This window comes from Astatotilapia calliptera, chromosome 15 (genome assembly GCF_900246225.1).
Source record: "Astatotilapia calliptera chromosome 15, fAstCal1.2, whole genome shotgun sequence".
In the NCBI taxonomy this organism is placed as follows: Eukaryota; Metazoa; Chordata; class Actinopteri; order Cichliformes; family Cichlidae; genus Astatotilapia; species Astatotilapia calliptera.
In genome coordinates this window covers 23,047,389-23,070,032 of record NC_039316.1, presented here as the reverse complement: position 1 = coordinate 23,070,032, position 22,644 = coordinate 23,047,389, and the positions used below count along the sequence as shown (strand labels likewise).

The window sequence follows — 22,644 nt, the reverse complement described above, 5'->3', positions numbered from 1 at the left end:
ATTTATTTGGAACCTTTTAGGATTAACACTTCAATTATCGTTATTACTATTACTAATATTATTATTATTATTATTATTATTAGTGTTGTTATTATTATTACTATTATTTTAATGACTGCCATACGTTCATTTTATGTTGGTGTTGATACTGTTGAAAAAACAAATAAACATACGTTTAAAAAAAAATAAATAAATCTGTGTTCAGAAATGTTATTTACCACGGTCACAAAAAAGACTTACTGTCAAAGCAAAAATCTTCTGGTGAAGTCATTTATTGACTTCTTATAAGCAACCGACAATAATTAAAGTAGGAAAAAAAAACTATAGATACACTTTAATGTTTTTTTAATGTGGCTACAGTGGAAATAATTTGATACCAGGGGTTATGATCGTAGCAATCTGACATGCATGTAGTAGTATGGACATACCTGTACCCGACTTCTCCACAGAGTCTGCAGACACCGGTTTGGTGAGAGGTAATGGCTCGGAGTCAGACTTTGGTCGTGTGGATGGCACCTCTCCATTGTGCCTGTGGTTAAAAGAGAAAAACTTCACTTTAGCAATATCAGCGACAATTTAGCTGATATTTTACATTTTATATTAAACGAATAACAAAATTAATTGTTCTCATCATCCCATCGGATTTCTAAAAGTCTTATACAGATTGAAAATGTGACATCAAAACCGCAAAGGATTGTAGGTACGAGTGGCAAGTGGTACTAGCGCATGCAGGCTTTCACAAGAAAACAGTCACACAGCGATAAAAAGAAACACAAATAATGGCAAGAAGCTGTTGTATGCAATAGCCTTTCGCATGACAGCCACGGGAAGCTGACGGGTAAACAGATCGGTTTTTATTGGATTCCATCGTGGAAGAGAAACTGTTCAAGCCATGTTTCCGAAGTAACAAAGAGCCGATGGATGGTCTGGATTGCAGCTATTCGAAGACTAAATATTTCAGCACACTCCAGCTCACATGTTAGTCTGCTCCAAGCATGTCCACAAAGGTAAGTCTTTTGTTGTGGTTAAGTAATTTATCATAACATAATAATAGTTGATGTAGGTTACAAATAAGTCTTATATTGATTTGAATTGAATTTGTTTACTGTGCCTTTGCGGGCTAATGTTTGTTGTGTTTTGTAGGAAAACCAGCCTTCAAAATGTTGGAATGCGATCCAGACTGGGCACCCTCTATCAACCTGGGTCATACCGAGTTTAAAGCTGTTACCACAGCGAGATTTGATCAGTTAAGAGAGAGAGAGCGATATCAAAACAGCCATGAAAAGTAGTAGCTCTATCCTGGCCATTTGTGGCCACTTCACTTTTGTTTTTTCAACCATTTTTGTTCTGTTAATGCAAATGGAATGAAACTTCCCAAAGGTGTGTATTTTTTCCAGAGTTTTTAATTTTCAACACCAGCTCCTTAATAATGCCAATAATACAGTGACTTGCAAAAGTATTCGGCCCCCTTGAACTTTTCCACATTTTGTCACATTACAGCCACAAACATGGTAAATGGCCTGTATTTATATAGCGCTTTACTAGTCCCTAAGGACCCCAAAGCGCTTTACATATCCAGTCATCCACCCATTCACACACACATTCACACTCTGGTGATGGCAAGCTACATTGTAGCCACAGCCACCCTGGGGCGCACTGACAGAGACATGAATCAATTTTATTGGAATTCCACGTGAAAGACCAATACAAAGTGGTGTACACGTGAGAAGTTGAACAAAAATCATACATGATTCCAAACATTTTTTAAAAATAAATGACTGCAAAGTGGGGTGTGTATAATTATTCAGCCCCCCTGAGTAAATACTTTGTAGAACCACCTTTTGCTGCAATTACAGCTGCCAGTCTTTTAGGGTATGTCTCTACCAGCTTTGCACATCTAGAGACTGAAATCCTTGCCCATTCTTCTTTGCAAAACAGCTCCAGCTAAGTCAGATTAGATGGTCAGCGTTTGTGAACAGCAGTTTTCAGATCTTGCCACAGATTCTCGATTGGATTTAGATCTGGACTTTGACTGGGCCATTCTAACACATGGATATGTTTTGTTTTAAACCATTCCATTGTTGCCCTGGCTTTAAGTTTAGGGTCATTGTCCTGCTGGAAGGTGAACCTTATTTTGGTCTCATCTGACCAGAGCACCTTCTTCCACATGTTTGCTGTGTCCCCCACATGGCTTGTGGAAAACTGCAAACGGGACTTCTTATGGTTTTCTGTTAACAATGGCTTTCTTCTTGCCACTCTTCCATAAAGGCCAACTTTGTGCAGTGCACGACTAATAGTTGTCCTATGGACAGATTCCCCCACCTGAGCTGTAAATCTCTGCAGCTCGTCCAGAGTCACCATGGGCCTCTTGGCTGCATTTCTGATCAGCGCTCTCCTAGTTCGGCCTGTGAGTTTAGGTGGACGGCCTTGTCTTGGTAGGTTTACAGTTGTGCCATACAGAAACACTTCCATTTCTGAATGATGACTTAAACAGTGCTCCGTGGGATGTTCAAGGCTTGGGAAATCTTTTTGTAGCCTAAACCTGCTTTAAATTTCTCAATAATTTTATCTCTGACCTGTCTGGTGTGTTGTTACGGACTACGGATTGGTAACAGACTGATTCTTATATAGCGGTTCTCTACTCTCCCGGAGTACTCAAAGCGCTCTATACAACATGCCTCATTCACCCATTCACACCCACTCATGCAAGCACTTCTAAACGCAAGTGCAAACCTAATCTACATTAACACACATTCACACTCCGATGAACGCATCGAAGGGCAATTTGGGGTTAGTATCTTGCCCAAGGACACTTGACATGCAGACTGGCGAAGCCTAAAATTGAACCACTAACCTTTCGATCAGTAGCTGATCTGCTCTACCACCTGAGCCACAGCCACCCAATATTCTCTTAGACAACCTTTGAGGCCGTCACAGAGCAGCTATATTTGTACTGACATTAGATTACACACAGGTGCACTCTATTTAGTCATTAGCACTCATCAGGCAATGTCTATGGGCAACTGACTGCACTCAGACCAAAGGGGGCTGAATAATTACGCACACCCCACTTTGCAGTTATTTATTTGTAGAAAATGTTTGGACTCATGTATGATTTTCGTTCCACTTCTCAAGTGTACACCACTTTGTATTGGTCTTTCACGTGGAATTCCAATAAAATTGATTCATGTTTGTGGTGGTAATGTGACAAAATGTAGGGGCCGAATGCTTTTGCAAGCCACTGTATACACTATACATGAAATTGTTCCTCTTGGGGGGCGTGGTTATGGCGCTGAACTAGGCACACATATTTTTGTGAGCTCCTGGTGATATTTTAGTAAGTTCCTGAAAACTGTCCTTTAACTGCGTCAACAGTGATAACTATTGCTTGTAACGAGTTATTATCGTATATCCGCGACATTATGCCGGCTAAGAAAGCACAAAATAAATCTAAGGCACACTCTTCTCTGAGTGTGGAAGACGACATCTCTGACGCTAGCAGTCAAGCTAACTCTGCAGGTGATGCTAGCCCTGGGAGTCTCCTGGACGTGGGTACTGGAATGGCCCATAACATGGATGTTATTCAAATACTCGACGGAATCAGAAATGACTTTTCCACAAAACTTGATGTGGTCCTGTCAGCGATCCAAGATGTTAAAAGAGATGTGCAGGACTTTTCGGTGCGCATGGATGGGGCAGAGATGCGCATTAGCAGCGTGGAGGACGCCGTTAACTCAGAGAAAGGCAAGATAGATGCGCTAGTTAAACAAGTGGCTCTCCTCACGAACAAACTCGAGGACCTCGAAAATCGCTCTCGTCATTCCAACCTACGACTAGTTAATTTGCCGGAGAAAATAGAAGGAAATGACGCGGTGGCGTTCCTAGAGAAGTGGCTCCCCGAAGCGCTGGGACCAGCAACATTCCCGAGACAACCTCTCACCGAAAGAGCTCACCGGTTGCCCGGCTGGACGCAACCCAACCGACCACCCTCACCGAGAGTCCTCATCGTGAAGTTTTTAAACTTCCAAGACAAGGTTCGGGTGTTGGGGGCGGCTATGGCCAAAGGGAAAGTTATTTGCGGGGGTCAAGAGGTCATGTTCTTCCCGGATCTTTCTACAGATCTCCACCGACGGAGGAGGGGCTTCGACCGGGTGAAACAGCAGCTCAGGGCGATGAACGTACGTTACGGATTAATTTACCCGGCGAAGCTACGAGTGTCATCTGGTTGACATACGCATGTCTTTGAGACCCCAGCAGATGCGGAAAAGTTCATCCGAGGTTTGCAGAATACAGAGGACTAGCAGAATATCTGATGGGGACTGCCGAATCCTTCACTATCTGCCCATAACAGCTGTAGTTTGAAATTGTTGGATTTAATGGTCAATATCGCTCATCCTTACTGTTGAATTTTTTGGGGAGAGTATTTTTCTTTTTTGTATTTACTTTGGTTTACCGTTCCTTCGTTCTCCTCAGTTGTATTGGGCATTTTATTTATCCCTTATAGATAACTAGCCACGCCCACTCGTTGATTGGGCTTTCATTTGTGTCTTGGAGTACTGGTTGTTCGACATACAGTCGGCTCTCCGGGATGAGAGTTATGCTACAAGAAAGTTTGTAATGATCATTGTATACATACTTGTTCATGTAGGATATACATTTTCGTCAGGAGACGCAATTGTCCAGGTGGTTTGGTTTTGTTTGACCATGTCAGCTCGGTTTGGTCTAGCTGCTCCCTTGTTTACATTGGATCAGCGTGTGCACTTAACTGCACCCCAAGGTCAGGGGGAGGGCGGGGTAGGGCGAGGGGCTGTCCGGTTCAGGTTGACAGCTAAGGGGGTTCATTTATGGCAGATTTTGTGTTATTTCTTTGTGTTTTTGTATTTTTCACAACGTGTTGCTTTTTACTGGTTTACTCCCAGCACAACAGTTAGAGATACTGAAAGGTTTACCAACAACCAAATGAAGATACTATGTTGCACAATCTGTTGTATTAATAAGAATAGATGACTTCATATAAGACTTTTAAATTTACTTCTTGGAATGTGAGAGGAATGGTAAAAGTGGTTAAACTAAAACAGGTTATTACCAGGCTTAAACAACTTGAGTCATCAATAGCGTTTATCCAAGAGACCCATTTACTCAGAGAGGATCTGGTGAAAGTACGTAGGAGATGGCCAGGCAAAGTGCTAGCATCCTGTTGCCCTTCGCACGCGAGAGGGGTTATGGTGTTAATTCATAATTCAGTGCCTTTCCAAGTAAATAACACTATTTATGATAAAGCTGGCAGATTTTTGGTGGTTCAAGGAACTCTCTTGAAAGAGAATTTCAATTTAGTTAATGTTTATGGCCCTAATGATGATAACCCTTTATTTTTTGAGAATTTATTACTATTGATAGCTACCCTTCCTGGTAGGATAATATTGGCAGGTGACTTAAATTGTACTCTGGACCCGAAGCTTGACCGCTCATCAGGGATAGACACTTCACACTCTCAAACAAGAAAAAAAATACAACAATATTTGAAAGATCTGAACCTCTGATCCATGGAGAATTCAAAACCCCAATAAAAGGGGATTCTCATGCTATTCAGCAGTATTTAAATCCCACTCCCGAATAGATTAACCTTAAAGCTTAAATACGAGGAGCTGTCTATGCTTAAAGCTGAAGATGGTTTAATAAGATTGAAACAGACGTTTTATGATCAGGGTGAAAAGCTGGGTAGACTACTAAGCTTGGCAGATAAAGAAACTTAAAACCCTATATAAATCTGACAGCCCACTGGACCTGGTAAGCCAAAATGCTTTCTTGGATAGATTGATCTTTCCCTGTATTTCTGAGGATATGAAAAATGAATTGGAGAGAGAAATAAATTTCAATGACGTTTCTGATGCAATTACGAACATGAGAGGTGGTAAGGCTTCGGGTCCTGATGGGCTTCCGATAGATATTTACAAGCTATTTAAAGCAAAATTAATTCCCCCATTATTAGATGTTTATTTGGAATCCTATGAAACAGGTCGCCTCCCTGCTACATTTCGTAGTGCCCTGATCACTCTCATTCTAAAACCGAGCAAAGCGCCAGCCGAAAGCGGTTCTTACAGACCCATATCGCTGTTAAATTCTGACTCCAAAATCATAGCTAAAGCTCTGGCTATGAGGCTGGAGAGGGCTCTTCCAGTCATTATACACGGAGATCAAAATGGTTTCGTTCAAAATCGCCAGGGGTTCCACAACGTGAGGAGAGTTCTCAATATAATCCACGAATGTGAAGAGTCACCTGATACTGCAATACTATCACTCGACGCGGAGAAGGCGTTCGATCGAGTTGAATGGCCCTGTCTAATTGAGGTGCTTAAGCTTTTTGGATTTGGTGATCACTTCTGCCGATGGATTGAAATTTTACTTGCTGATTCGGTTGCAATGGTATCTACCAATAATCTCATCTCTAGTCCTTTTGAGCCATCTCGAGGCACCAGGCAAGGGTCTCCGATTTCACCTGTGCTTTTTGTACTAGCCATGGAACCTTTAGCGATAGCAATTAGATCACATCCCTTGATCCATGGTATTAAAATTGGGGAGATGCTACACAAAATTGAAATGTACGCTGACGATACTGTTGTGTTTCTATCACACCTTGCAGAATCAATACCATCTCTCCTGAAGCTATTCGATCAATTTAGCAGTTTCTCTGGGTTCAAAGTGAACGAAGAAAAATCATCCATTATGTTTTTAAATATGAACGAGAGGTTGAAACCAGTTGTATCCCACCCATTTGTGAATGCCGCAGAGGGATTTAAATATTTAGGCATCAGAGTAACCCCAACGATAAGCAATCTTAGTTCAGCCAATTATGAGCCCTTGGTGGAAGGGTTGTCGGATGAGATCACTAGATTAATATCATTGCCTCTTTCTTTACTGGGAAGAATAAACATAGTAAAGATGACTATATTACCTAAATTCCTATATATCTTTCAGTCAATTCTGCTGGCCCCTCCTCCTCCTTTTTTTTCCAAGACCAGCAAACTTCTTTCTAATTTCATCTGGAACAATAGGAAGCCAAGACTCAGACTCTCCCTCTTGTATTTACCATATGATAGGGGAGGACTACAGTTTCCAAATTTAAAATGGTACTATTGGGCTGCTCAGCTGAGGACCACTATGTTTTGGTTTTCAAACGATATTTCCCTTCCCTGGTTAGCAACTGAAAGAATGTCCTCAAAGGGTCTGTCGTTAAATAGCTATTTATACTCAGCACCCTTTAAAACTTTAAAGAAAATTACTACTAATCCCTTTGTAAAAAACACTGTTGTTGTTTGGCATGAAGTACAAAAAATGTTGAATGACTCTCCTGGGTTGTCCTGTTTCTCCCCAATTTGGGGTAATGAACTCTTTGCCCCGGCTAAGAATGACATGGGCTTTAAAGCTTGGCTGAACAAGGGCATTGCGAAACTACAGGACGTATATGAGGAATATTCTCTAATGTCATTCAGTGAATTAAGGGCAAAGTTTGATTTACCGCAGAAACACTTTTTTAAGTATCTGCAACTTAGAAGTTTTATTCTGGCACACTTAAACAATTCAGTGCACCAACCCCCACTCTCCATCCTAGAAACTCATGTTACAAAAAACTGTTTTGGTAAAAGACTGGTGTCCCAGTTTTATAGCCTTTTAGTTGAAAACCATAAGGATAACTCTGATAGTAAAAGACGGGAGTGGATTAGTGACTTACAAGAAGATATTTCATATACTGAATGGGGTAAAATATGTTCAAAAACACACACTCAAACCATTAACACTCATTTGAGAATGATACAATTTAATTGGATAATGCGAACATACATATCCCCTGTACAATTAAATAAATTTGATCCTAATATAATTGATCTATGCTATAAGTGTAATAGGCATCAGGGTACACTATATCACTGCCTGTGGAAATGTGAAGAGATCCAAAAATTTTGGAGCTCTGTGTTAAAATATATCTCTCAGATCACAACTTCTCCTGTACCGCTTTGCCCTAAGTTATGCATTTTAGGCTTGTATCCAGATGACTGTACTCTGTCGTGTGAGGAAAGAAAAATGGTCGATCTTTGTTTGCTACAGGCCAAACGCTGTATCGCCTTATGCTGGAAGAATGTTGGTTGCCCCTCTTTTAACCACTGGTTAAATAACTTAACATCGAGTTTAGCTCTTGAGAAACTGAACTATATTGTTAGAAAGAAGGCTTCTGAATTGTACAACATCTGGAAGATATTTTTGGATCTACTGAGGAGTGGGGATGTGGGGGGGGGGGGGGGGGGTGAGTGAATAAGACAACTAGATAATGAATAATGTCTGACTTGCTGTTGGGAATATACTGTGCAATCTATATTATGATATTTTTTTTTTAAATTATATTTATTTGTATGGTTTCTGTCTTAATTTATTTAACTATGCATTTATGCATTTCTTTGGAATCTTTTAGGATTAACACTTCAATTATCGTTATTACTATTATTATTATTATTATTATTATTATTATTACTGTTGTTATTATTATTATTTTAATGACTGCCATACGTTCATTTTATGTTGGTGTTGATACTGTTCAAAAAACAAAAACAAATAAACATACGTTTAAAAAAAAAAAAATTGTTCCTCTTGGCTCTATCGTGGCCATTTTTGGCCAATTGAAACCCATTATAACCACCTTTTTTTGATTCCTATTTATTGACAGAACTATATCATGCGATTTAGGTAAAATTGCTTTCATTCTAAACTCAACACATGAAAATTGTAGTTTTTCATGTTCTTTACCAAATTTACCCATTTTTGGCCAAACAAGCAATTTCATGTAATATTCCTAGTTTCTAGTAGCGGCTTACCACACTCCAATGGACCAAAATAATGAAACAATTTTGATATAGGGGCGATCGTGGCTCAAGAGTTCGTCTTGTAATCAGAAGGTTGCCAGGTCGAGCCCTGGCTCGGACAGTCTTGGTCGTTGTGTCCTTGGGCAAGATACTTCACCTACCGCCTACTGGTGATGACCAGAGGGGCCGATATGGCAGCCTCGCTTCTGTGGCTACAGCTGTAGCTTGCCTCCACCAGTGTGTGAATGTGAGAGTGAATGAATAGTGGAATTGTAAAGCGCTTTGAGGGTCTCGAAAAGCGCTATATAAATGCAATCCATTACTACTATTATTATTATTACATAGGTTTGATCTTAAGGATCTAATAGTTTGTGTTTGTGTATGACATTGCAGCACAAACATGTATTTGCAAGATAGACTGAAATAAATAATGACACATCAAATATTACATAGGCTGCAGTGAATTTCTGTCGATGCAGGCTATTGAGCTTTGAGGTTCCCAGTCAAACTTAGCTTTGAAGCACATGCTAAAAGCACTTTTACCCTACTACTGCTGTAAGTAAGCCTAACAGCTTCCAGATAATTTATTCAGGCAATATGGCAATAAAGTCATCACTGCTTCAAGCACTGTCTATATGATCTGGTCAGAGAGCAAGGACAGCAAGCAGTCCTCTGCCCTTGAAGAAAAGACACCTGCCCAAGATGAAGAAACTTCCTCTCCAGAAGATGAGGGGACAATCTCCAAAGAAGCTGACTGCGTCACCACTGATGAAGAGTACTAGCCAGTGCCTGAATCCTCTTCTTTGGGGGAGGATTGGGGTTGGGGGGCATGGAGGTGGAGGCCGAGCAGCTGATGGAAAACAACATAGGAGCATTTTCTGAGACCAAGGAGCAGGCAACTAAGTGGATCCCTCATGAAAGGAAAACCATGTGGGTCCCACTACTGAAGAGAGACTGCTCTACAATCCAGTACCCACTGGTATCAAACCAGGGCTCACCCTGTATGGAGATCCCTGCATTAGCAGTCTGAGATCTACTTTCGACATTTTTATAACAAAGGAGATCTGTGCACCCTTACAAACCTGCACGGGAGGTGAAGGTGTGAGGATTGGAGGATTATAGATGAAGTGGAGATGTGAGCCAACAACAGGATAAAGCAATACATAGCATGTTGGATGACAACACTGGAAGTATCAGGAAGTAAAAAAAATGGCATGAGATCAGACTCCAGCTGATGGAGGAGCTCCGAGGACAACATCTTTCCTTCGGTCACCTTGGCAGAGGAACCCCTCACATGAAAACTGGCACAGGGGAAACAACCCAGAGCTCCCTCCCCAGCTCCTCCAGTTGCAACAGAGGAAGATTTTGTTGTCTGTCTTTGGCTTCACCTAAACCACCACGCCGATATCCCACATGCCAAAACAACGGAGGAATGTGCTTCTTTTGACAGCAACTCACAGGGAACCAGCAGTCAGTGATGGGGAATAGAGGACGCCTGGAAGCAAGAAACAATCCTGCACTACAATAGGCACAAATACAGCTTGGATAACTTAGAGAGGAGTTGTTGAAGGCAAACTAACTGATGGCTGCTGGCTCTTTTCTCCAATCTCCTGGATGTCTTGAGATACGATGCCTTTGTCCCGTCCGCCGGAAACAACTTCACTGAAGTGGGGGAGTCCTCTACAACCTACAAATGAAGAGTGATCCTGGAAGAGCTGGGGCACATGCTGGTGACCTCAACAACTGCAAGACACCCTTGTCCCTGATTCTCAGCCACTTCTGCCATTGATCTCAAGATACAGTAGTCTGAACCACAGTGTGGGTGGCGCACCTCCAGGATTGGAACAGCAGCCCTTTGCACCGGGTGTAGAAAGTGTGCCTACAAAAACCACTCTACTGTGGTTAGCAAATCTTTCTGCTAATGAGGATGCACACAGAAGCACACACACTGTAATATAAAATTTGATCATTTTTGTGGTCATTTCAGTGGTTATTTGGTCATTAAATGGCCTTTCTGGCCACTAACACACCATGTGTGATTTTCTTTTTGGCCATTCACCCCCCCCCAAAAATAAAATAAAGTAAAAATAAATCATTGTTACTGTTATTGGTGCCTGCAATGATGATTAAAAAAAAAATTAGGTTTCATCTTTCATATTCTAAAAAATGTTAACTTTATTGCTATTTTCCCCCAAAAGCGTAGTAATAATACATAATCTGTAGGGGTGCAACGATACCCAAAATTCACGGTTCGGTTCGATACTTTGGTGTCACGGTTCGATATTTTTTCGATACAAAAAAAATGTTCATGCCTTTTTAATTTGTCATTTATTAAAATTATAAATATATATTTTAACTCAAAAGTACAGTTTTTAAATTTAACCCTAACCCTTGTGCGTGTTTTTTATTTTGACAGCGAATGCGCACCTGCGGACCACTTATGTGCAGCCCTGGTTATTTAGCTCGTCATATTGCAGCCACAGAAATTCTTTTGTCCATGAAACCATAAAGCTGCACTTTCTTTTTGCCTTATAGTCTGATTTGTCATAACTTCTCCGTTTTGTGGTAAGCTTTTCTTTGGCTGTCACCCTGACCTGTCTTATTTCGCTCAGCAGAACTAAAATATATATCTGTCTGTGAAGGTCATCGTAGTCAAATATAAATCCTGCTGCTTTTACACACGCACTCACATAAGCTCAGCGATTCTCTGCACGATCAACCTCTCACATGTTTAAGCTTGCTGCCGGAGATTTCACTTGTCATGTTTGCATAGTAAGCTACCGATTAATAAGACGATGTCAGAGGAATTGGTGCACAAATTATCATCACTCACAGATCAGTGCTGTCGCTCTCTATACACAGTTCGCGCGATTGCAAAGTGAAAGCAAAAAAACAAGCGCAAATTCAAACGCGATTTCAATATGTCACATATTGATAATGGCTCACCGATGCCAATGACATAATTACCCAGCTACATTTCTGAAAGAATGCAAAAGCATTGACATATATTTTTCCTTCCTACAATAGCCCGACGGGCAGGGCAGAGATAGATTTTGGTAGCCCGACTGAAAATATCGCTAGCCCCGGGACGTCGGGCTAGCGATATTGTGAGCCCTGTATCTGATTGATCATCACTCATCACTCATCTTTGGAAAAGAGAGTTTATTACAGTGAAATGTCTCTTTCCAAAATAAAAGCTATACTATCCGCTTCTTCTGGGCTATATTCTCAGCAGCATATTAAACACATAAGGAGAATCATGTGCTAACAGCTGTCTAAATGACTCGGCTAAAGTTAGTAGCATGCTTGCTTGTTTTTTTTCTGCTTCCACTTGTCTTTGCACTAGGATGATGTCGGCGTAAATGTGCAGTCATATTCGTTGTGTTCCCACTAGTGCTTTCAGGTTAATCTCGTTGAAATGACCTTAACGCCACAACACGGCAAATCTCCGTTAACGAGCTACCGCCGATTGCCCCGTGCATGGGGCTAGACGGCCAACACGTTAACGAGCTAACTGCGCTAACACACTAGCTCCCACCCATGTAATTGAGCATTGCATGGCACATCCAACATACTGTTTTACTTTAGTCCATGACTCGCTTACCTTCAGGGTCATACGTCACATGAAAACCAAAATAATTCTAAACGCCAGATCTGAATGAGGGTGGGGAAGGTCCATGTTGCAAGGAGAGCTTAACTTCTGTCTCGCTAGCTTGCCCTGCGCTCTTCCTTCTGACGATGCTGTCTGTGTTGAGCGCTCAGTGAATCTGCGTTCGACTACTCCGCCTAGGCTGCATTGTCGAGCCTAGGCGGAGTAGTCGAACGCTCAGATAAAATAAATTAAAAATTTTGTATTGTTCGATACATATGCGTACCGAACCGAAAGCACTGTATCGAACGGTTCAATATCGATACGAATATCGTTGCACCCCTAATAATCTGGTATTCAAAGGGTATAATTTCTGATTTTGAATTATATTTTGGTTTTCATGAGTAGGAATTTAAAAAACCAAGTCAATGAAAGTAGAATTTTATAGCATTTTGTAAACATAAACAGGGGGTGGCCCTTTCTGGCCACGAACAAGCTGAGGGGGAGATTTTTTGTTTGTCTGTCACTGCACAAAAAAAACAAAGATACATAAAACTCATTGATACTTTTAATTATTGCTATGTATCTAACCTCCATCATGGTTAGATAATAAATCAATTTGCATGTATTATTTAAAAAAAAAAAAAAAAAGGGACTTTATGCTTTTATCCCTATGTAAATCATTACAATTATGTGATTTAACTGGTATTTAAAGGGTTAAAATTCTGAATTTGAATGAAATTTTAGTCTGGATGAGCAGCACTGATACTAATTTAAAAAAATCAAGTCAATGAAAGTAGAAAAATGTTTTAATATATATATATTTTATAGCATTTTGTAAATGTAAACAAGGGGTGGCCATTTTTTGGCCACGAACAAGCTGAGAGGAAGTTTTTATGTTTTGGCTCTCCCTGCACAAAAATAACAATGCATTATAATCAATGTTATATCAATGATCGTATGGGTCGATCCCACACAAACTGGTTGAGCATGCTTTACACTTCCACCATGTCCCCAGCAAGATCAAGGACCTGATCCTGAACTATTACGCCAATTTCAGGCTTAGGGTCCCTTCTAGGACAGTTACTTCAGACTGGCACCGACTCGGGAAAGTTATAATAACAGGCTGTACCATCTCAGTTACGCTCTTTGCCCTGGCAATGAACATGGTGCGGAGGTGGAGTGCAGAGGGCCGTTGACAAGGTCAGGTGTTCGTCAGCCCCCTATCAGAGCCTATATAGATGACCTCACCATTACGACATCATCAGTTCCCTGGTGTAGGTGGATCTTGCAAGGTCTTGAGAGACTCATCTCATGGGCAAGGATGAGTTTTAAACCTTCTAAATCAAGATCGATGGTAGTGAAGAAGGGCAAGGTGACGGACATGTTCCGGTTCTCAATTTCAGGAACCATTATTCCATCCATAACGGAACAACCAGTTAAGAGCTTGGGGAAACTCTCTGACTCCAGCCTGAAAGACTCTACTGCTATTCAGAAGGCAAATGAGGAGCTGGGAGCGTGGCTCATTAAGGTGGATAAGTCCGGCCTGCCTGGAAGATTTAAAGCCTGGATCTACCAGCATTCCATCCTGCCCCGAATCCTGTGGCCCTTGCTTGTCTATACAGTTCCAATAACTACTGTGGAATCCCTTGAAAGAAAGATCAGTGGCTTTCTTCGTAAGTGGCTGGGACTTCCCCGCAGTCTCACCAGCGCTGCCTTGTATGGGGCAAGCAACAGCGTGCAGTTACCCTTCAGTGGTCTCACAGAAGAGTTCAAGGTGGCTTGCACACGAGAAGCCCTACAGTACAGAGATTCTAAAGACTGCAAGGTGGCATCAGCAGGTATTGAGGTAAGGACAGGAAGAAAGTGGAAGGCTGAGAAGGCAGTTGAGGTGGCGGAGTCACGCCTAAGGCAGAAAACACTGATGGGGGTCTTAGCAACAGGGGGAGCAGGCTTGGGGTACTTCCCAAAGGCCCAGGTCAGCAGGGCACAGGGAAAGGAGAGACACCAGCTACTCCAGGAAGAGGTCCGAGCAGGTGTGGAGGAGGAGCGAGTAAGTAGAGCTGTAGGCCTTAAGCGGCAGGGAGCATGGACAAGGTGGGAGAGCACCTTGCAGCGCAAGGTCACCTGGGCAAACCTCATGCAGGCAGACTTCCACCGGATCCGATTCCTAGTGCAGGCAGTATACGACACTCTGCCAAGCCCAGCAAACCTCCATCTGTGGGGAAAGAGCGAGACACCTGCCTGTCCCCTGTGCTCTGGAAGAGGGACCCTAGGACACCTCCTTAGCAGCTGCCCAAGGGCCCTGGCCGATGGTCGGTATCGTTGGCGGCACGACCAGGTGCTCAGAGTAGTTGCTGAAAAGATTGTCTCAGCAATCAGCACCAGCAAGCATCTTCAGGCTCCAAGGAAGGCAATCTCTTTTATTAAGGCTGGAGAGAAACCCCAGGTGCGCCCACATTTGACAACTGGCCTCCTCAATACAGCCTCTGATTGGCAGCTACAGGCTTACCTGGGTAAACAACTAAAGTTCCCTCAGAACATTGCAAAAACATCACTCCGGCCAGACATGATAATTATTTCTGAGGCCTCAAAACAGCTGATCATGCTGGAACTTACAGTGCCCTGGGAAGAACGGATTGAGGAGGCCAATGAAAGGAAACGAGGAAAGTACCAGGAACTAGTGCAGGAGTGCAGGGGAAGGGGCTAGAAGACTTTCTATGAGCCCATAGAAGTGGGTTGTAGGGGCTTTGCAGGACGATCACTCTGCAAAGTCCTAGGCCGACTGGGCGTGGCGGGGGCAGCCAAGAAGAGGGCCATCCAGGCTGTGAGTGAAGCGGCAGAGAAAGCCACAAGGTGGCTGTGGATCAAGAGGGCTGATCCGTTGGTAGCTACTGGTACGCAAGTCGGGGCCTGGGCGAGGGTGTATAATGTTGTGAGACCCGAAACACCTGATGACCCTAGGATACATCACTGAAGATGCGTACCAGTGCATCCAGGAGATGTGTCTTTATAGGCCATTTTTTGGCCACGAACAAGCTGAGAGGAAGTTTTTATGTTTTGGCTCTCCCTGCACAAAAATAACAATGCATTATAATCAGTGTTGATGTGAATCAATTACATGCCCCAGACTCCACTATTAATAATACAAGAAATTCCAGTAGAACTGTAATTATATAAAATTGTGAAATTTGAGGTTGTTTTACAGCTAGTGCAGTGGACAAACAAACTGGTGTTTAAAGGGTTAAAAATGTAAAAAGTAATAACTATTTTATATTTATGAAAAGAACTGAAGTTAGTTAAAAGCTTTATGCAGAAAAAAATGGTAAAAAAAAACAAAAAACAAAAAAAAGAAAACAAACCCAAAAAACCCCCCAAAAAAATAAAAATTACAGACCTAATCTGTCGGTGGCCACTTTTGGCCACGAAACAAGCTGAAAGGGTATTGATTTTGAACAAACCCAGAGGGTTAAAATCCCTCAAAAAAACAACACAACTTGGAAAAGAAAAGAAAAAATAAACAAGCATTGGACTTAGAGTAACTAAACTAAAACTGTGGTTAAGCACATACCTATGAAAAGACTAGATACAACTAGAAAAATTTGCATTTCCTGCGAAAATGCTGTGTGGATACCTTAACGCTGAAGATTTCTGCTGAAAAAAAGCTGAAAAAGTTGAAAAAAAGTTGCCCTGAGCAGGATTCGAACCTGGCCCTTCTGCTCTCAAGGAGGCTACTCATCTCACTGAGCCAAACTCATTCTCACAAAGAAGAGGGGGAGAGACTGACAATTCTGCTGAAATGAGCAGAAGCTCCTGAGAATTGTGCTGATAAGAGGTGAGAAGGCTGAAAATTTTTCAGAAGAGGTGAAAAAGCAGAATTTGGGCAGAAAAGAGGTGAAAATTCTGAAAAATCTGCTGAAAAGAGTTGAATGAGCAGAATTTCTGCTGAAAAGTTTTTTTTCTGAAAACAGCAGAAAAAACTGAAAATTCTGCTGAAAAGAATTCAATCAGCAGAATTTCTGCTGAAAAGAGGTGAATGAGCAGAATTTCTGCTGAAGAGTTTTTTTCTGAAAACAGCAGAAAAAACTGAAAATTCTGCTGAAAAGAGTTCAATCAGCAGAATTTCTGCTGAAAACAGTTGAATGAGCAGAATTCTGCTGAAAAGCGTTGAATGAGCAGAATTCTGCTGAAAAGAGGGTTTTGCTGAAAACAGTTGAAAAAGCTTGGATTTGTGCTGAAAAGTGGTGAAAAAACAGAAAATTCTGCTGAAAAGGGTTGAAAAAGCTGAAATTTGTGTTGAAAAGAGTTAAAAAAGTTTTACTGTTAACTGAAAGAAATTTTGCCATAAGCGGGATTTGAACCCAGGCCTCCCAGTCTGAGAACGGATGCTCATCTCACTGAGCTAAAACACAGGTCAACCCGGCAAGGAAAATCAGTGAGGCCACTGATAATATGGCAGAAATGGGCAAAAAATATTGCAAAAATTCAATATCTCAAAAAGTATAGAAGTTATGAGCACCAAAAGTCATAGCACTCATTAGCAGAAAGAGCAGAATTTTTTCAAGTTTGAACTGAGAAAATCGGCTGAAAACTGAGGGAGTAGTTAACGTCCAAAAAACGTACGGAAGCAACTAGCAGAATAATAAAATTAAAGAATAAAGAGAAACAGGAACTCAATAGTGTGGATGCCTTTGAGGGCATCCACACAATTACATCCTAGTAAATTACATTTGGTGTCAATATGCTGCTCAGTATCGACATAAAGCACTGTAAATTAAACCGAATTGTCTTTTTTTTTTAACCCAAAGCTGCAGTGGAGTTTATCAGTGGTGGTCAAATGATGAACAGATACTTACTTGAAGCTGGGTGAGGAAGCAAGAGGCTTCTCAGGTCTCTTTGGTGGGATCATTCCTGGTCGGCCTTTCCCTGGAGGAGGGACCGGCTTCTTGGGCGGGACTAAGGGCGCAGCTGGTTTAGGTTTAAGATCTGGTATGGGTTTGTCAACTGGTGAGAAAGAAGGGGTCAGGTAGATGTTAGAAACAGGAAATATGAACCAAAAAGAAAGGAAATGGACAGAGAAAAAAAACAAGAGGGGAAAAAAGATCATTTACTGGCTGAATGAACTATTTTACCATCATGTTATGCTGCCTATTCTACAATTACACACTGTAACTGAGAGTAACTGATTGAAATTCAAGCCTCGTTCTTCTGGGAAGCAGGACAAAATGGTGTACAGCAGTTCATCAGCTGATTCTGTTTGCCCTCAGCTGAACTTTAACATGCTGATGACAGAAACTTTAAAACTGCCCAACTATGGGCATTTCTGCCCATAGTTGGGCATGTGCCATCAGAAAGTGAATCTGAATAAGTTCAATTTGAATTTGAATTGCTCAGATTGAATCTGAATTGTAACTTGAATAAATGCTTTTGAAAACTGAATTTGAATTAGTCTAATTTGAAATTGAATTTATGGTTTGAAAATGATCATCACTAAATTGAAATTGAATTTTATATTTTGAAAATGAATTGATTTGCTTTGAAACTACATTTTATCCTTTAAAAATTCAGCTCTCGAATAATTTCAGTTTCACTTCTCACCATTCAGTTTCAGTTCTACAATTCAATTTCAGTTCCAAAATTCAGTTTTTTGGAACTTACATCCGGTTCCGGTTCAAGCGCAGATTAATAGAACTATGTTTTACTAGCGGACCAAAAGTGTTACTGACGGGAATCTACAGCGTCTTGAGCTGAATTAAGACTTCAGAAGTCATTCGTCATGTCGAATGACCAGCGGATAAACTCTCAGGTTGGTAATAAATGTACTACATGTATAAGAACAAGCGTCATGTTAACAAATGATAGCCGTACAGTAACTGTTATGCTTATTGTAGCTGCTAGCTAAAAACGCTAATTTAGCGTAGTTTGCCCTGAATTCAGCTTTGACAAACAAATATGATCGACTGTTTCTAGTAGATTTCCAAAGTTGTCATCTTGGACCCTCTCAGAGTACCCCCTCTGCATGCTTGCAGAGACCCCTACAGTAGGGAAACATGCAAAACGGTTCCCAAACCTTTGTATTTTAGCTTTATCCATGTCTTACACAGCATCCCAACTCTTTAGCTAACTTAATAACTTTAGCTAAAGTGAATAGTTAGTCTAATTCATTAGTGCAGCATTGCTGGATCACCTCTGTTTGAAATGATATAATGTGATATACAACTATCACTGAAACAGCAAACTTTGTAAATAAGCAAACAACACTTCTCATTCTTTAAACGTTTGGCCAAAGCTGTAGATTACACTATCAGTGCTTGTTCACGCTTGACAATAATAACATTTCTAAATTTACTTTGTGCATTTACAGGTAAACAATATCTAATATTTTATCTAAATGACTGCTTTGTCTTTGAAAAGGGTGAAGAGCCTGAGGCCGGTGACAGTCCAGTTCTACTCTAAGTACATTCTTACGGTGGCTCACAGGACAAGGCCACATTCCTGTCCTGCCAGAAGAGAAGAGAAACTTCAGAGTCTTCATGCAGTTCAACCACACCTGTCATATTCCGTATGACAGGGGTCTCAAACTCCAGTCCTCATCGGTCAAAGTGTCATGCAACTTTTCCATGCATGTGATGACTAAGGCCTTCCATTATGGTGTTTGTCATCACATGTCACAGACATCTGGATGATCATTTGGAATAAACAAAAAACTAACAACTTGTTACTTCATCTTTTATCCTTATTATTATTATTATTATTATTGTTCTTATTTTACACTTTTCATTGTTAGGCATTAGGTTTATTTGTAGTAGTCCTTTCCAACGTCTTTCCCTCTTCCATGTTACTGTGTCAGCTTGCCAGCATCTATTTGGGTTTGGAAGTGGAACAGAAAGTAAGGAAATCCAAAGTGCCATTAAAACCAGGAGAGGTTCTTATATTTCAGAAGAAGGGATTAATTTTAAAAAAATGACCTCAATGCCATATTTTATTTAGGAACCCTAGAGAGCACTTTGCAAAATAACACATTCTTATAATTTCACCCTCAGATAAGATAAGATAAGATAAGATAAGATAAGATAAGATAACCTTTATTAGTCCCACACGTGGGAAATTTGTTTTGTCACAGCAGGAAGTGGACAGTGCAAAAGTTATGAGGCAAAAATTAGAATACAATAAGAATAAATACAGTACACAACTGTACAGAATAGAATAAAATAAAATACTATATACAGTAGAATAAAATAAAATAAATATACAATAAGATAAAAATAGAATACAAATACTATATACAACTGAGTAAAAATACAACGATGACAGAAAGGATTATTGCACTTAGTATTATTGCATATGTATGGATGTGTGTGCTTGATCAGTTAAAGTCTTTATTATGGAGTCTGACAGCAGTGGGGAGGAAAGACCTGCGAAATCTCTCCGTCCCACACCGTGGGTGCCGCAGTCTCCCACTGAAGGAGCTGCTCAGTGCTGTCACAGTCTGCTGCATGGGGTGGGAGATGTTGTCCATCAGGGATGACAGCTTAGCCGCCGTTCTCCTGTCACTCACCACCTCCACTGGGTCCAGAGGGCATCCTAGAACAGAGCTGGCCCTTCGGATCACCCTGTTCAGTCTCTTCCTGTCCCCAGCAGAGATGCTGCCGCCCCAGCAGACCACGCCATAAAAGATAGCAGAAGCCACAACAGAGTCATAGAATTTCTTCAGGAGTGGGCCCTCCACTCCAAACGACCTGAGTCTCCGCAGCAGGTACAGCCTGCTCTGCCCTTTCCTGTAGAGGGCGTCTGAGTTATGAGTCCAGTCCAGTCTATTGTTCAGATGAACACCAAGATGAGCCAAGCTACAACTGTCAGGGAAGGTGATGTAGGTACAGAGCATATGAGAGTGGTTAAGTTAATGTCTCTTGTCTAGATGAAGGCACAAGAGGGATCAATGGCAAGGCGTAGAGATTCAGTATCTTCAGTCTTCAGTGGACACTCCATTTCTGGCACAAAACACCTGTAAAAGATGGTCGATTTAGGAGGTGACCCGACAACTTCAGCCTGTCAAACATAGTAATGGAGCAGTATGCTTTAAAAAAACAAAAAAAAACAACAAAAAAAAAACCCAATTAAGCATGCACTCAGTACCCTAAGAATTATTATGGTAGTTAAACACAGTGATAGTTGTATATCACATTATATCATTTCAAACAGAGGTGATCCAGTAATGCTGCACTAATGAATTAGACTAACTATTCACTTTAGCTAAAGTTATTAAGTTAGCTAAAGAGTTGGGATGCTGTGTAAGACATAAATAAAGCTAAAATACAAAGGTTTGGGCACCGTTTTGCATGTTTCGCTACTGTAGGGGTCTCTGCAAGCATGCAGAGGGGGTACTCTGAGAGGGTCCAAGATGACAACTTTGGAATTCTACTAGAAACAGTCGATCATATTTGTTTGTCAAAGCTGAATTCAGGGCAAACTACGCTAAATTAGCGTTTTTAGCTAGCAGCTACAATAAGCATAACAGCTACTGTACGGCTATCATTTGTTAACATGACGCTTGTTCTTATACATGTAGTACATTTATTACCAACCTGAGAGTTTATCCGCTGGTCATTCGACATGACGAATGACTTCTGAAGTCTTAATTCAGCTCAAGACGCTGTAGATTCCCGTCAGTAACACTTTTGGTCCGCTAGTAAAACGTAGTTCTATTAATCTGCGCTTGAACCGGAACCGGATGTAAGTTCCAAAAAACTGAATTTTGGAACTGAAATTGAATTGTAGAACTGAAACTGAATGGTGAGAAGTGAAACTGAAATTATTCGAGAGCTGAATTTTTAAAGGATAAAATGCAGTTTCAAAGCAAATGAATTCATTTTCAAAATATAAAATGCAATTTCAATTTAGTGATGATCATTTTCAAACCATAAATTCAACTTCAAATTAGACTAATTCAAATTCAGTTTTCAAAAGCATTTATTCAAGTTACAATTCAGATTCAATCTGAGCAATTCAAATTCAAATTGAACTTATTCAAATTCAGTTTCTGATGGCACAGATTTCTGCCCATACCCAACACCCTAACATGGGAAGCACAAGATAGACCAGACTAGATTACATACACAGATAGATAACAGATAGAAAGATGGGCAAATAATGTAATACACATAGCACGACATGTGTCCTGATCTGTCGTTATTGCTTTCCACAGATCTGTTGTCATACTGATTAGAAAACAGTGATGTGATTGTGTGTCATGTTACCTACCTATTAACCAGGAAAAGCATTTATTGCGTGAGCAATCATCTGTGACAATGCAACATAATTGAAAGTATCAGCTGTATTGTCAAGCGGCAATGTTTTCTGGAAGACCAATTAGCTTTACTTCCACAACAGCTACTGTGATTCATTCTTTTCCTGTTTGTCTGCTGGTTCCTTTACTATGAACATAAATAACCCTGTGTGATTCTTAGATTTTTCCTTTACCTCCCATGAAGGACCTCCTAGGACACAAATGGAGAGAAGAAAACAAAAAGAAACAAATACGAAGAAGCACTAGGATGAAAGACAATAATGTCGAGGGAAAAAGAGATTAGTGTTACAACTTGTGTGTGTGTGTGTGTGTGTGTGTGTGTGTGTGGGGAGGGGGGGATTTGAGACATAGAAAGTAACCTAGAGTGAGCAGACACATACTTTGTGAAGTGAAGATTTGAGGAAGAAATTTAAATATGCAGAAGTTTGAAAAAAATGACAGCAGGAGGTACTGCTGATCCTGCTGACCCCCTTATATCATTGTTGCTGTTATTCAGTCACACACTGATAAAAATCGTATAAATACTTCTAGCACACATGAAGCTGAAACTTCAGTCGGCATCATTTTACCGCTTGTACTGCAGATAAAGCCCTTCAAGTCTATATAAACAGAATTGCATAACAATTCATTAATTATTAACTTTTGGTATCACTTGTCTTTGACGTCTACCTCCTGAGAGGCATGCTACAAAGCCAAAGAAGCCTTACCATGTTGAACTGATGATGTACTATGGACCTTAGAGGCTATTTTTCCCTTTATTATGGAAAGGATCCAGTGATCATCTACCACTATTGTCCTCTACTATTCCACTCTTTATTTAGAGAATGTACCAACATGCCTGAGGCCAAATGAGCTAATATGTGTATCCAGACATTTCCAGATCCAACTGCATTTGC

General features: G+C 40.8%; 1 protein-coding gene across 3 annotated transcripts in view; it reads right to left on the bottom strand.

The window, feature by feature from the left end:
• Positions 1 to 22,644, bottom strand: part of cd2ap (CD2-associated protein) — a 109,226-nt gene that overhangs the window by 18,436 nt on the left and 68,146 nt on the right. For all 3 annotated transcript variants that reach the window (XM_026143289.1, XM_026143288.1, XM_026143290.1), the window contains 2 exons: positions 17,298 to 17,445; positions 429 to 529 (listed from right to left, as the gene is read on the bottom strand). In XM_026143289.1, the coding sequence (XP_025999074.1) occupies positions 429 to 529; positions 17,298 to 17,445 (249 nt within the window). The remainder of the gene's footprint in view (positions 1 to 428; positions 530 to 17,297; positions 17,446 to 22,644) is intronic.